Below are 15247 nucleotides of genomic sequence, written 5' to 3'. Positions count from 1 at the left end.
GAACTCACACAAGCATCTGAGACAGTCTCTCACTGACTTTAGTTGAATGTGGAATTAAATGTCATCCGTTGATATTAAAACTAGACTGCCTGCTGGTGAAAATTAGCATTCAGTGGTTGGTATATCAATGTGACATAGTGGGGCACAGTGTTAACTGTAGATTTATCTACTATTTACATTACTTTTTAACTAAATTCATCGTCAAATGTGACTCTGTAATACTTGGCTAAGGGACATTTTCAATGCATTTGGTTCAAATAATGGACGCTTGTGACATTGACATCACATCTTTGCCAGTCAGTTGATATTGCTAATGTAGGAAATTTTTCTTTGAACTGCAGGGTAATTTGAAGTGGTGGCTACTTGATGCAGACTGCAATGATCAGTATAGTGTCATCTACGACGGTGGAGAAAGAACTGCTATCTTTTGGAACACATCTGCAGGACCAGCATCTATAGAAGAACGATCAGTAAGCTGATAGATGTTGCTATGCTCCTAAAAAATGTTATCATAAGTTGGTTAGAAACAGCTTTTTACATTTATCACTAGGAAATTTTACCTTCCAAGTAAACTTTCAAGTAACATTCCCAACAAAGCAGATTCAACATCATCACTGTTACTCCATTTGTGTATTGTTTGGTAGAAATTTTCACAGTGGTTTTGGCAATTTAATTTATTACAATTTAAAGGGCCAGTAATAACTTTGATGATTTTTCACCATTTTTGTTAATGTGCATGTCTACAGTTATTTCTAGTTCTACTCCCCAAAGCATATTGAAACACCCATTTATTGTTGATGTCTGAATTCTAATCCGGACCATAATTCACTTGGAAACCATATTAATGCAGTCTACATATGAAGAGGCTGAGTTGACAAGCTGAATACTATGTATCTCAACATGCTTTGGGGAGTGAACAAGAAAATATTGTTGACATTGTGTCAAAAATAGTGAAAAAATTCATCAAAAGTTACAGCTACTGACCCTTTAATCAAAACATAAAGAGCTGTGTTCCCAAGGATATTTGTGATACTGAATTTGTTTTGAGCTTTGAACTTGGCTTTCTTTTTCATCCATAACCAGAGATGGACAGAGACGTATGTGAGATGGTCTCCCAAAGGGACTTACCTAGCTACTTTTCATCAAAGAGGTATAGCCCTGTGGGCGGGAGAACAGTTCAAACAAATCATGAGATTTAATCATCCAGGAGTACAACTGATTGATTTCTCTCCATGTGAAAGGTAAGAATATCATCACATTTCAGTCTGTAATATTTCTTGTAATGTCAATTACCATGTAAGTCCGTGTAAGTAGGTTCCGTTGAGATGTTGAAGTCTGTTTACTGAAACTTGCAAATATAATTGATTCTTCAGGCATTATGTGTAAGCTATTCTGAAGTAGTATCAATAAATATTAACAACAGCAGTTCTTGCTCAGCTACTTGACCAGTACACATTACTACAAAGCATGATACTTCTTATATACAGTATCCTGCCAGACAGTATCACTTCCCAATCTTCCAAGTGAGTGAAAAGCGGTTTGTATTCAGGCCTTCAACGATGACTTGTTTTGGTTAAATTGCAAGATGTTAGGACATGTTTTGCCTCACTGGTCCTAACTTGACCTGATGGTAACATATGAACTTCACAGAAAAGGGTTAAAGATGCGTGATATTTCATTTCTGACATTTTTATCTTAATATTTGTCTTGGATTTAATAACACATATGGTATGTGTTTCAGATATATGGTAACCTTCAGTCCATTAGTTGACACAAAGGATGATCCACAGGCCATCATTATCTGGGATATTTACACTGGAAGTAAGAAGAGAGGTTTCCATTGTGAAAATACTGCACATTGGCCAATTTTTAAGTGAGTAAGATACCAAGCTTGGTATCAACTATTCAGTGACTGTATCACAAGGGGAATGTCCCTCACTGCAAGAAAATTTTGAGGATTTTGTTCTGATTGAGAGAGACCATAATACATTATGCAAATTTAAACTATCCAAATTATGTTTTTTTTAAAGTATTTGCAAATAAAGGTTGTAGTGGGTATCAAGTATCAAATTAAAGACAGTCTCCTGTTTTTTGCTCTTATCCATATTGGAAATGGTAAATGTATTAGAAGCCTTCATTCTTCAGTCATATATACACTGTTTTGTAATCTGGAAGTTTAGTTAAGAATCTTTCAGCCTTGTACATATTTTTGCGGATTGGAAACTTTTGATGCTGTGGCTAGGCAGATAGTGGGTTTAATTAACCATATGATGTCACATCATAGGCAACAATCATTGTGTGAATTGCCACTATTAGTACTCTATGTGTGTCAGTATCTCAAGCTTTCATAGAGAGGGGGACATACAGTTTGAGTTTTTTTTTAACGCAGATTTTGAGGAACTCAGGGGATTTGCCCAATCACACACGCTTGAGAAAACACTGTTTTTTACGGAGTTCAATCCTTCATAGCCAATGTTGGTGATACTCGGTACTTCAGCTTTCTTACCTTTTGTGGTATTTTAAACATGCTTTTGATAAACAAACCGAGAGTTGAGCAGATTCATGGAGGTTAAAGTGCATAGAAAGATCTATGGTGCCAAGGTGTACAAATGTAATTGTCTACTTCTATCATACTGATTTCAGTTGTAGTACATATTGTTCTGAGTCCCACTGTTACATTGTCATTGTATTGTCATCGTATGTGTCAGCATGAAATCTACCAAATACTTGCTTGATAATATCTCAGTTCATACATTTCTGTAGTCTTACATCTAATAGCTCACAATATAATGTTTCAGATGGAGTCATGATGGAAAGTACTTTGCAAGGATGGCACAAGATGGTTTGAGTGTCTATGAAACCCCTGTAAGTATTTCACATTGCCATGTGATAAAAACTAGACTTCTTACATGAGGAGATGGTGTATAGTATTTGACAATATTACAGTAAGTACCTGTGACAGCAGTTGAGGAAGTTTTGTACACCATCATCTATTTTCAAAAGCGCATCATGTATTTGTTACACCCAAGATGATCACTGATGACTTTGTGTTCCGCGAGTCAATTCATGTTTTTTTCTATTTCACAATGAGGATTTAGACTGTCATTGGATTTCTGCAAATTTTGAAAGCTACAGCAAATTGTGCTGTTTTTCTTGAGATTGAGATATATGGGCAATAAAGTGATCATAATCCAAACACTGTTAGTGTATTACTGTCCAAAGCTGACTTCCTTTTAGGACAAATATTTTTGTGATATATATACATAAATTCAACAATCTGGACATGAAATATTTCCCCACTGACACTATATATCCTTTGCAGTCATTTGGTCTCCTGGAGAAGAAAAGTATTAAGATCCAAGGAATTCGGTGAGTATGTCAACCTTTGTACAATTTTTCATTTTCTTAGCGGGTAGTTTTCTCTATTGAAAATACAGAGACTCTTATTTGTCAATCTTTGAAACAATATCTACCCTTTGTATTGCAGAAAGTAACATCAGTTCTAGAAACTTTCATAAATATTTGCTATGTAATGAGCCTCAAGACACTGTTACTACGTATGTGCATTATAAATTATTATTCTGAGAAATATTCTATAATGTTGTTGATATTGGTATTTCTTTCTGATATATCACAGAGATTTTTCATGGTCACCCAGTGATTACTTCATAGCTTATTGGACTCCTGAGGATAATGACATCCCGGCCAGAGTTACCTTGTTGGAAATTCCTATGAGAACGGAAGTCCGTGTCAAGAATCTCTACAATGTAGCAGAGTGTAAGATGCACTGGCAGAATAAAGGTGACTTTCTCTGTGTCAAAGTTGACAGAGTCACCAAGAGTAAGAAGGTGAGATGTCTGTTATCAAAATATGCAAACATTTTTCTCTGTACTATTTGTGGTCATAAGGAATTTAGATTATCTGTTTTGTGCTGAGCAGTTACAGTTGACTCCAGTGCGATCATACTCGTGTGTTCGCAGATATAACTTACTGTATTTATCTGAGTATAACCCGTCCTTGTGTTGAAGCCCTTCCCTACATCCAATTCAGCTCAAATACAGATTTCAAAAATCAATGATACTTGGGGGGGCTTGATAGAGTGGGGAATATGAAGTAAGTCATGGCCAACTTATCAACTATGGATTCACAAGAAACTATGCATCTATAGCAGTAGTACTTGTGTGTATGTGTCTGTCCGTCTGTCTGTCTGTCTGTCTGTCTGTGCCTGTGTTTGTTTTAGTACTTGTGTTTGTGTGTTTAATTTATATTCTGATCCATAGTGGTAGTTTTCTTGAAACCTGCAATTTAAACACAAAGCAATTATTTTTTCACCTATGCATTGGTACTTGTAAGAATACTGTTAGTCCTACTGGGCAGACTCCATTCCAGTGTATCTCCATCAAAGTCAAATAGCTTAGGATTAAATAACAGAGATATATAGGCTTTGTCAAGTGACTTCTTTTTGTTGTGCAACTTGATGGGCAAAAGTACTTCCTGACATGCACATGGCAAAAGCCATCCACTGTGTGCCAAAGCCATCCACTGTGTGCCAAAGCCATCCACTGTGTGCCAAAGCCATCCACTGTGTGCCAAAGCCATCCACTGTGTGCCAAAGCCATCCACTATGTGCCACACTAACTTCAGAAATGTTGAAATTACTCAGTTACTCTTGCAGCTATCCAACATCAGCTGATGCTTCCATATTATTGGAATTTAGGTTTGTGAACTAATATGATGGTAGCCACCATTTGATCCAAACGTCATTGCTGTTTGTATTTGCTACCAGGTCCAGTCCTGTAATTTTGAAATATTCCGTATGAGAGAAAAACAAGTACCAGTGGAACAGGTTGAAATTAAAGACAGCATATTAGCATTTGCCTGGGAACCAGCTGGTGGTTGTAAATTTGCTGTTCTTCACGGAGAATCTCCAAGGATATGTGTTAGCTTTTACAATGTTACTAAGGGCAAAGTGGAGTTGCTGAGTAAGTAACAGTATCTTGTTATGTATGAAGACTTGTTTGATTTTTACACAGCTCTCCAAATTTCCTCATGGTAATGAAGTATTTTGCTGACGTTTAATTTTCAATCATTGTAAATGCATGACAAAAGTCACTGAAAGTGAAAGGAAAAAAATTGCAAATCAATCTTAGACAGGCTGTTCAATATCAACTTTCTCAGAAGCTGTGTTTTATTGAATTCAGAAACAGGACAACACAGAATGTGTAACTTCATGATCATTGCAATATTTTCCCAATAGCACTTGTTAAAATATTCTTATGTATGTGATTATTCTTGAATAAAAATATTCATGTTTAGGTGTTATGTGTGAGCATAAAGCATGCTTCATCATATTGATGATTGACATTGTGTACTCTATACAGAAATAAAAATATTCATGTTTAGGTGTTATGTGTGAGCATAAAGCATGCTTCATCATATTGATGATTGACATTGTGTACTCTATACAGAAATGATGGACAAGAAGCAAGCTAATCACATATTTTGGTCACCAAGTGGTCAGTTTGTCATCCTAGCGGGATTGAGAAAGTAAGTAACTGTGAGGTGTCTGACAGAGCAGTGATATCTCACTTACTAGTTCACTGTGACTGACTTATCACACAGCAATTCAAATGTTTTGATTTGTTTAGCTTATTAGGTTTTTCAGGGGCCTTTTTACAGGTTATGTTCTCAATCAAAATATGCATCTTCAGTCCCTTTGGCATCTGATCCACGCTGAAGTGTGAACCTTCCAGTGGTGGTGTTAATTGTTATAGAAGTGCCGTGCATTGTGTTAGAATAGTTCCAAATTCAGTGTATCATAATTCTGAGGTTCATATTGTTTTTTTTTACAGTATGAGTGGTTCATTAGAATTCATAGATACTTCAGATTTCACCATAATGAACGCAGCTGAACATTTTATGGCTACTGATGTGGAGTGGGATCCAACAGGCAGATATGTGATCTCTGGAGTCAGCTGGTGGGGACACAAGGTAACTTCGTTATAACAATGTCCACTGTGCCCTCTAAGCATAATTTTTGAGTCATGACTCAAAAATATTCTCTGTGACGCAAGAAAATTTTGAGCTAAATAGGAAATAATACATGGTGACTCAAGAAAAATAACCAAGTTTTTAAATTGACTCAAAAGTTTTTTGAAATCTTGTTAGTTAGAGGGCACACTGATAACAATGTCCACGCTTTTCCATGAGAGAGATTATTCTGGGTATCTATGTACCAGTATTGTGTAAGTTGTGTGTGTTCACGTCTTCATGGTAGTTCTCAATTTTACAGTTGGCGGTCTTTAGAAGGGCAGTTTGTAATGTGAAATGTTTAGTGTATTACACAGTAGTTTTCTTCTGTTAACAGAGAGATCCACAATGATTAAAAATACACAAGACATTGCTAATGTGATAGTTCTGTGATAAACTGATATAGATAACGCACCCTGCTGGCAGCTCAGAGCATTTCAAACCGCCAGTCTAAAATTCATTCCTGTTTTCTTAGGGAGATAAGAGCATCTCAGGGGATGATGACAGGGATTTATCAACTTTTATTCCTGAAACAGTGTAGTGCCGGCTTTAAAATGAACGAAGACATCAAGAGCTTCACTGCTCTGTCGCCAGATACACCTAGATTTGAGTAAAAGCTGTCATAATTATGAATAAATAGTATGAAATTGTTATTGCAAACATTTTTATTAATCAATTTTCCTAGATTATCTATCAGCATGAAATTTAACTTTGCATATTGTGTTCTGCCTTTTCATTTAGGTGGATAATGCTTTCTGGGTATGGAATTTCCAAGGTAAAATTCTTCATAAGCAAGCCATGGAGCGATTTTGCCAGTTGCTATGGAGACCAAGACCTCCTACCTTGCTTTCTGCCAAGCAAATAAAGGTAAATAAAGAATTGTTGTGAAAAGTCAAAACATTTCGTGTATTCTGCAAACACCAAATATTTTGAGGGCGACATAGTCTTTGCAATGTATTGTATGGTAGACACAGTACTTGGAGGAAGATACTTAGACTGAGTTAGAGAAAATGTCCCCAATATCCATGAGTCTCATTTGTGCTGTGTGTCTTGTGTCTATTACAGCCAGCACCAAGAAGCGGAATGTGTCATGTTTTGTACTGTTTGTCCGTTGTCTAACACAGCACCAATGACCAGAATGTGTCATTTGTAGTGTTTGTCCTGTATCTGACACAGTACCATAGACCAGAATGTGTCATTTGTACTGTTTGTCCCGTATCTAACACAGCACCATAGACCAGAATGTGTCATTTGTATTGTTTGTCCCATATCAAACACAGTACCAATGACCACAATGTGTCATTTGTACTGTTTGTCCCATATCTAACACAGTACCAATGACCACAATGTGTTATTTGTGCTGTTTGTCCTGTATCTAACACAGTAACAATGACCAGAATGTGTCATTTGTACTGTTTGTCCTTTGTCTAACACAGCACCATAGACCAGAAATGTGTCATTTGTACTGTTTGTCCGTTGTCTAACACAGCACCAATGACCAGAATGTGTCATTTGTAGTGTTTGTCCTGTATCTGACACAGTACCATAGACCAGAATGTGTCATTTGTACTGTTTGTCCCGTATCTAACACAGCACCATAGACCAGAATGTGTCATTTGTACTGTTTGTACCGTATCTAACACAGCACCATAGACCAGAATGTGTCATTTGTATTGTTTGTCCCATATCAAACACAGTACCAATGACCACAATGTGTCATTTGTACTGTTTGTCCCATATCTAACTCAGCACCATAGACCAGAATGTGTCATTTGTATTGTTTGTCCCGTATCTAAGGGACCGTCTCAGATTGTCGCAGAAGTTCAAGAAACGAAATTTCTTCGTTTAGATCAAAACCCCCTCCCCCTCCCCCTAAACGAAACTTCAAAAGTGCGAAATGTTCATGTCTGCCTGAGAGTACAATGTTGCATTTTGCTATAGCTACTAAAGACGTATTCCCCTTGCCACATTACAATTAAAGTAAACGATCAGATTTGAGTACTAACAGGGCATTTTACCGCATAAAAGTTTCATTTTTTTTTACTTTCCTTTTTGCATCTCTTGTGCTGTTCTTTGTCTTTGTGAACACGCAATTTGTACTTGGTAGGGGCGGTAAATAAGCAAAAAACTTTGACAAGGGGGCCCAGGCATGTTCAATCATATCATTAAAACGACTATGACCAGGTGCATAACAAGTGAGAATAAAGACATCTAGTGGTTAGAGCAGACGCTTATAAATAGCACATTTTTAAAAAAATGATACTTTTTGTCTTTGTATAATTTGATGAATGAAATGTTTAGGATACAATGTTCCTATCGGTAAATTGTGTTTGGGGCACAAACGAGATAGAAACAGTTACAAATTTGTTGGCACGAGTGTGCAGTTTTTCTTTAATTTAAAATAAACACACGAAAACTTGTGATCACAAAATAAAAGTGCGAAAGTGAAGTTCACTAATTGAATGGAGGTCAAACCCCCTCCCCCCCTAAACGAATAAATTTCGCTTTTTGAACTTCTGCGACAATCTGAGACGGTCCCATATCTAACACAGTACCAATGACCACAATGTGTTATTTGTGCTGTTTGTCCTGTATCTAACACAGTAACAATGACCAGAATGCTGATATGACATAGTCAATGGATTACATTTGGTAATAACTCATTTATCATATACCAGTCCACTGAATTACAAAAAAAAAGCAAACAGAATGAAAACATTTTAAGGCTCTCCTTTTCCATTGTGCACACAAATACAAAAAAAATTATGTAAACAGGCTACATTCATAAATCTGTATGACACTTTATAATCAGGCTTTTGATTGACCTTGAATTGAAGTTGTCTGTTTGCAATCTGTTTTTTCTAACTTATTAATGTTTTCAGATTTTAAATATTTTAAACAATCTGCAAGTTACTCTGTGTATTGAACTGAGTTTTGAAAATTTTGTCAGTGTTTAGTATGTTGTTCAGTAGGATTATCAAAGTGTAGAACTGAAAAACATTGGTATTGATTTTCAGGACATTAAGAAGAACATGAAGAACTATTCCAAACAGTTTGAACTCAAGGATAGAATGAGTCAGTCTAAAGCTTCAAAGGTAAGTTCTTTCATGTATTAGAAGTAAAACTGCTCAAAAGAATTTCAGTGTTGATATACTGTACTTGTTCATGTATAGCCCCTTGCTCGTGTATAAGCCCCTCAGCTATTTTTAGAGGATTTTTGCAAATGCTGTACATCCCGTCTATAAACCCTAGTTAAGCTTAAATATTGAAAGGGTAGGATCAATCAAAAAAATTACTAAAGAAATCCGTAAAAGATGTTAAAATGATATGATGGTACCATAAGGGAAAGGATTTTTTTTCCCACCACCTTATGATTCTGTAACCCTTCCTAGCCCTCATTACCTCATAAAACCTACCCTGACAGTGTCCACCATTTTATATTTCTATTCACATTATTGGTTTTCATTCTCTTTACACACTCTTTCATTGTTGAAGGAATTATGTTTTTATCAGTGAAAAGTGTTTACCAGTGACTTTTATGAATTTCACTGCTATGCTGTTGTTTTCACAAGATACTGTTTGATCTTGGAAAGTCAAGTAGCATTTACATAAAGCCAATGCATGCAAGTTCAGGTCACAGTATGTTAATCAGTGCTGATTGGACGAATACACGGCATCTTTGTTCAAAGTTTTTCTACTTGTTTCAAGGTGGAAGTTTCACCAAATTACCATTCTCTATCCAAGGATCAGTTTGATTTGGAACAACGACATCAAACGCTTTGTCACTGTAGGCTAGGAAATGGTTGCTGAGTTTTGTGTCTTGTGTCTATGGTTATGTATCAGTATTAATGTGATCATGTCATACTTGGACGAATACAGTATGTTGACTAAATACAAACAAAATGATAGAAGTTTGATGCTATTCAGCAGAGATTAGATTATTCAAGATTCTACTTCAACACATTCTGTTCAAATTATGTTTGTCAGGGTCCCTATGGTTTCATAAAGTCGTTGAAATTGAAAGTCACCCAAAAAGTCCTGGAGAATTGATAATCCACCTACAATTTAAAAACATGACAAGACAATCCGTTATAATATTGTAAAAGTGATATGTAAATGATACAAAAATAGGTAACATATGTAAAAATTATATCTTGGAAATGGCATACTGAACCACAAAAAAGTCTCTGAATTTAAAAGTGACTTTGAGTGTGTGGACCCAGGTTTGTTTTCTGATGGATCATGATTCAAATGACAAACTTTGGAATATATTCTTTTCTTGTGTATACTAACCCACTCATGCATGCTTGGTTGGAATGGAACTTAGGTGTTTTGCAGTGTTCTCTCTGAACAAGAATGCTTTCTTTCATGAAAGAAAAATTTCCATATTATGTTTTGTGCTACAGGGCTTTGTTCATTGCACCTGTCTCTTCCACATTCATTATATGATTATTAACCTACTTGCATCATTATTAGTCCCCACGGACACCGTCCGGGGGGACTTATAGGTTTGGTCATGTCCGTGCGTGCGTCTGTCCGTGCGTCCGTCCGTTCACGCAGATATCTCAGAGATACCTGGAGCGATTTCATTCAAACTTGGTACAAGGATTACTTCATATGTCATACAGATGCACGTCAATTTGTTTTGTGATACGATCCAATATGGCCGCCAGGCGGCCATTTTATTACGATTTTTTCATGTACAGAGCCATTACTCAGGCATGTTCCAACCGATTTTATTCAAAGTTGGTGCAAGGACATTGACCAATGTCATAGATATGCACGTCAATTTGTTTTGTGATACGATCCAATATGGCCGCCAGGCGGCCATTTTATTACGATTTTTTCATGTACAGAGCCATTACTCAGGCATGTTCCAACCGATTTTATTCAAAGTTGGTACAAGGACATTGACCAATGTCATAGATATGCACGTCAATTTGTTTTGTGATACGATCCAATATGGCCGCCAGGCGGCCATTTTATTACGATTTTTTCATGTACAGAGCCATTACTCAGGCATGTTTCAACCGATTTTATTCAAAGTTGGTACAAGGTTATTGACAAATGTCATAGCTGTGCACGTCAATTTGTTTTGTGATACGATCCAATATGGCCGCTGTGCGGCCATTTTATTACGATTTTTTCATGTACAGAGCCATAACTCAGGCATATCTCAACCGATTTTATTCAAAGTTGGTACAAGGACATTGACCTATGTCATACATATGCACGTCAATCGGTTTTGTGATACGATCCAAAATGGCCGCCAGGCGGCCATTTTATTACGATTTTTTCATGTACAGAGCCATTTCTCAGGCATATCCGCATGTTTCAACCGATTTTATTCAAAGTTGGTACAAGGACATCGACCAATGTCATAGCTATGCACATCAATTTGTTTTGTGATGCGATCCAATATGGCCACTGTGCGACCATTTTGTTACGATTTTTTCATGTCCTGAACCATAACTCAGACATGTATCAAGCGAATTCATTCAAAAGTATTTTTATCACAGACCTAATGAAGTGGACTCTATCCATTTTGAGGCGGACCTGTGATCAAAATACCCATTAACAAGTGGGGACTGTGTCATCAACGATGACTTGTTTTGACATTTCAGGAGTTGGTGGAGAAACGCCGACAGATGATGGAAGACTTTATGAACTATCGTGCACAATTAGAGAAAGAGTATGAAGCCTGTAAGCCTGTGCGTCTAGAGCTTCGTGGAGGTATGTGCAGCAACAACTTACTTACTTTAACCAACATTTGAGATTAAAAAGCTACAGAGGGTTATGATATGGACCTCTGCTATCAAACTATTTTTCAATCAAATTCTAATACTAAACAAGAGAGACACCAAAATATTAAATTTACTTTTCCGATGTTTTTGCAAATAAATGGCACATAACCAACACCACAAGTATTGTTTTAATGCTATTCTGCTTTAGTGGATGCATTTTACTGTGATAGATAATTACTCAGTGTCACCTGTTCCTGAGTCATATCAAAACGAATATCACTTGTATGTGTCAGACATAAGACCAAGCTGAGTGTCTCTCACAGCACAAATGACAAATACTCATATAACACAAGCCAGGTGAAATTGGGACATGAGTGATTTCTCATGTAACCATGCCCAGCCTGAGAAAACCATGAATTTTAGAGGTTTAAGGTAGTGTGTGCCTTAAAATTTAAAGACTTAAACTTATGCTCAAACCTTCTGTAAGGAAACTTTAAATCATTAACTTTCGAAATCAAGAATAAAAAATCAGGGGTCAACGTGCAAAATTTGGTACTTGAGAAACAAATTACCCAATATTTACCAACACTTGGCTCAATATCGCCGCCATCACAGTGTTAACTCTATGAGGAAAATTAAAGTTATTGATTTATACAAAAATAAGCAGTGGAAATTATATTTATGAATTTTAAATTATATTTATGAGAGTTAGCCCCATCAAGCGGTCGAGCAAAAAATGTATTGTAAAAGTTTTAGAGTCCATATATCTGTTCAAGAGGCACATGTTATTCTAATTTCTTGTATCATGTGCATAATTATCAAAATACGTGAACAGGCTAAGCCACTTTATTCATAGTACAAACATACCACCACATATGCACAATTGCTAAGTCTTTCCATACAACATAAGTAAAGATAATGTAAGCAATTTGAAGCTGAAGCAGAGCTATTGTCCAGTTCAGTGATTTCCAAAATTGATTACATAATTGAATAATGACACTGCTAGTATTTGATGACAAACATCAGGATAGAGCAATAGCAATATTGGTGTATGGTAAACTACAGTGGCTATTCAGTATTTGATTTGTTTTTAATTAAAATCCCTGGCAAGATGCACTACTGATGGACATTTCTCTACCATTTGCAGGTGTTGACACTGATGAGTTTGATAGTCATATTGATGACTGGGATGAAGAAGTTATAGAATTCTTTGTCAAGGAAGAAATCATCGAATTATCTGACTAGAGAGAGGTTCACAGACATATACTAAAATATGTTAATTCTAAATATTTGATGTTTAATTCTTTAGCTGATATTAGCTTTGACCCAGTGATGTCTAAAGAAAGTTAATTTAGATGAATTACTGTATCGTGAAACAAGTGGCATTTGTGTGAAAATGGTAAAAAGACAAAAACCGAATAAAGTAGATATAAAAAAGAAAGAATGCAGTTTGCTGTTGACTCTGTATGTGATTTTAACAAAGACGACAGCATTATGAACCTGTATTCAGTGAGATAGTATACAGTGCATATTGTAACAGTCAGGCTGAGATATGACCATCTGTGTGAACATGTTATCTTTATTACTAACGACAATGTTACCTACATGTGTATGTCTCTTGTGTACTTCGAACACGATTTGGGAGGTTCAACTGTAGAGTTTATCGTCTCGTGGCTTGTTTGTGTTGCAACAGTTTTTTTGTTTTGCAATGATTAATGCATGCTCTTTTCAGTTCACAGAGCAAAAGTGGTCGGTGAAGTAATGTACTATATGTAGGTAACAAAGATAACATGTAGTGTACCGTAGTTGCAATCAATGTTGTGTACTTTCTCAAATAGAAACATACAAAAATATTCTTTAATTTGTGATTATTATCAAATGATGACATTTCAAAATAAAAGTGAACCAACTGTTCTTGAAAATGGAAAATAAATAAACTTGACATGAGTATGTAGTCCTTTGTATTTGATTTCTCAGCAACTAACTGATGCCCCCCCTGCAAGTGGTGGCAGTGTTTATTAGGTGTCCGTGGGACTAATAGGTTTGGTCATGTCCGTGCGTCCACGCAGATATCTCAGAGACGCCTGAGCGATTTCGTTCAAACTTGGTACAAAGATAGTACCCTACCTCATACAGATGCACGTCGATTTGTTTCACAATGCGATCAAATTGGCCGTGTTAGAGGACTTTTTAGTTTTCACCTCCATAGACTCCCATGTATAAGGCAGTCCATAGACTCCCATGTATAAGGCAGTCCATAGACTCCCATGTATAAGGACGTCCATGGACTCCCATGTATAAGGCAGTCCTTAGACTCGCATGTATAAGGCAGTCCATAGACTCCCATGTATAAGGCAGTCCATAGACTCCCATGTATAAGGCAGTCCATAGACTCCCATGTATAAGGAAGTCCATAGACTCCCATGTATAAGGCAGTCCATAGACTCCCATGTATAAGGCAGTCCATAGACTCCCATGTTTAAGGCCAAGAAAAATAAAAATTTAGTTTCTCATCGTATTCATATTGCAAAAAGGATGCAGTGACACAGTTTTTAGTCCCCACAGATGAAGTCCAGGGGGCTCATAGATTGGGTCATGTCAGTCCGTGAGTCCATCCATGTGAGTCCATCCGTTCACGCAGATATCTCAGACACTTTGACAAAATGTCAGGTGACCTTGGTGACCTTTGACCTCGAATATACATATTTGTCCATAACTCAGTAACCACAAGTGCTAAACCTTTCATATATGGTATGATGGGACATCCTATGACGCCACATATTGTACCTCATTAATTATGTGCATATCTAATTTTGAGCGAGCCAATAGAGCTAGAGGTCTGATTTTTGGTATATATGGATAACTTAGCAATACAATTTTTTTGACAAAATGTCACGTGACCTTGGTGACCTTTGACCTCAAATATACATATTTGTCCATAACTCAGTAATCACTAATGCTACACCCTTCATATTTGGTATGATTGGACACCTTATGACGCCACATATTGTTCCTCATTAATTATGTGCATATCTAATTTTGAGCGAGCCAATAGAGCTAGAGGTCTGATTTTTGGTATGTAGGAATAACTTAGCAATACAATTTTTTCGACAAAACGTCACGTGACCTCAATGACCTTTGACCTCAAATATAAATATTTGTGCACTTGGTAACCACAAGTGCTACACTCTTCATATATGGTATGATGGGACACCTTATGGCGCCACATATTGTTCCTCATAAATTATGCACATATCTAATTTTGAGCGAGCCAATAGAGCTAGAGGTCTGATTTTTGGTATGTAGGGATAACTTAGCAATACAATTTTTTTGACAAAATGTCACGTGACCTCAGTGACCTATGACCTCAAATATACATATTTGTCCATTACTCAGGAACCACAAGTGCTACACCCTTCATATTTGGTATGATGGGACACCTTATGACGTCACATATTGTACCTCATTAATTA

The 15247-nt window shown here is 36.6% G+C and overlaps 1 protein-coding gene across 1 annotated transcript in view; it reads left to right on the top strand.

The window, feature by feature from the left end:
* Positions 1 to 13721, top strand: part of LOC139152148 (eukaryotic translation initiation factor 3 subunit B-like) — a 40594-nt gene extending 26873 nt beyond the window's left edge. The window contains exons 5-17 of the mRNA XM_070725250.1: positions 342 to 470; positions 1084 to 1241; positions 1742 to 1873; positions 2799 to 2865; positions 3323 to 3369; positions 3638 to 3848; positions 4787 to 4982; positions 5469 to 5547; positions 5853 to 5991; positions 6772 to 6897; positions 9048 to 9125; positions 11655 to 11763; positions 12922 to 13721. Of these exons, the coding sequence (XP_070581351.1) occupies positions 342 to 470; positions 1084 to 1241; positions 1742 to 1873; positions 2799 to 2865; positions 3323 to 3369; positions 3638 to 3848; positions 4787 to 4982; positions 5469 to 5547; positions 5853 to 5991; positions 6772 to 6897; positions 9048 to 9125; positions 11655 to 11763; positions 12922 to 13019 (1569 nt within the window). The 3' untranslated portion in view covers positions 13020 to 13721. The remainder of the gene's footprint in view (positions 1 to 341; positions 471 to 1083; positions 1242 to 1741; positions 1874 to 2798; positions 2866 to 3322; positions 3370 to 3637; positions 3849 to 4786; positions 4983 to 5468; positions 5548 to 5852; positions 5992 to 6771; positions 6898 to 9047; positions 9126 to 11654; positions 11764 to 12921) is intronic.
* Positions 13722 to 15247: the final 1526 nt, after the last annotated feature.

Source organism: Ptychodera flava, chromosome 15 (genome assembly GCF_041260155.1).
Source record: "Ptychodera flava strain L36383 chromosome 15, AS_Pfla_20210202, whole genome shotgun sequence".
Taxonomy (NCBI): Eukaryota; Metazoa; Hemichordata; class Enteropneusta; family Ptychoderidae; genus Ptychodera; species Ptychodera flava.
Note: the sequence above shows the minus strand (reverse complement) of the source record. Positions and strands in the feature narration are given on the sequence as shown.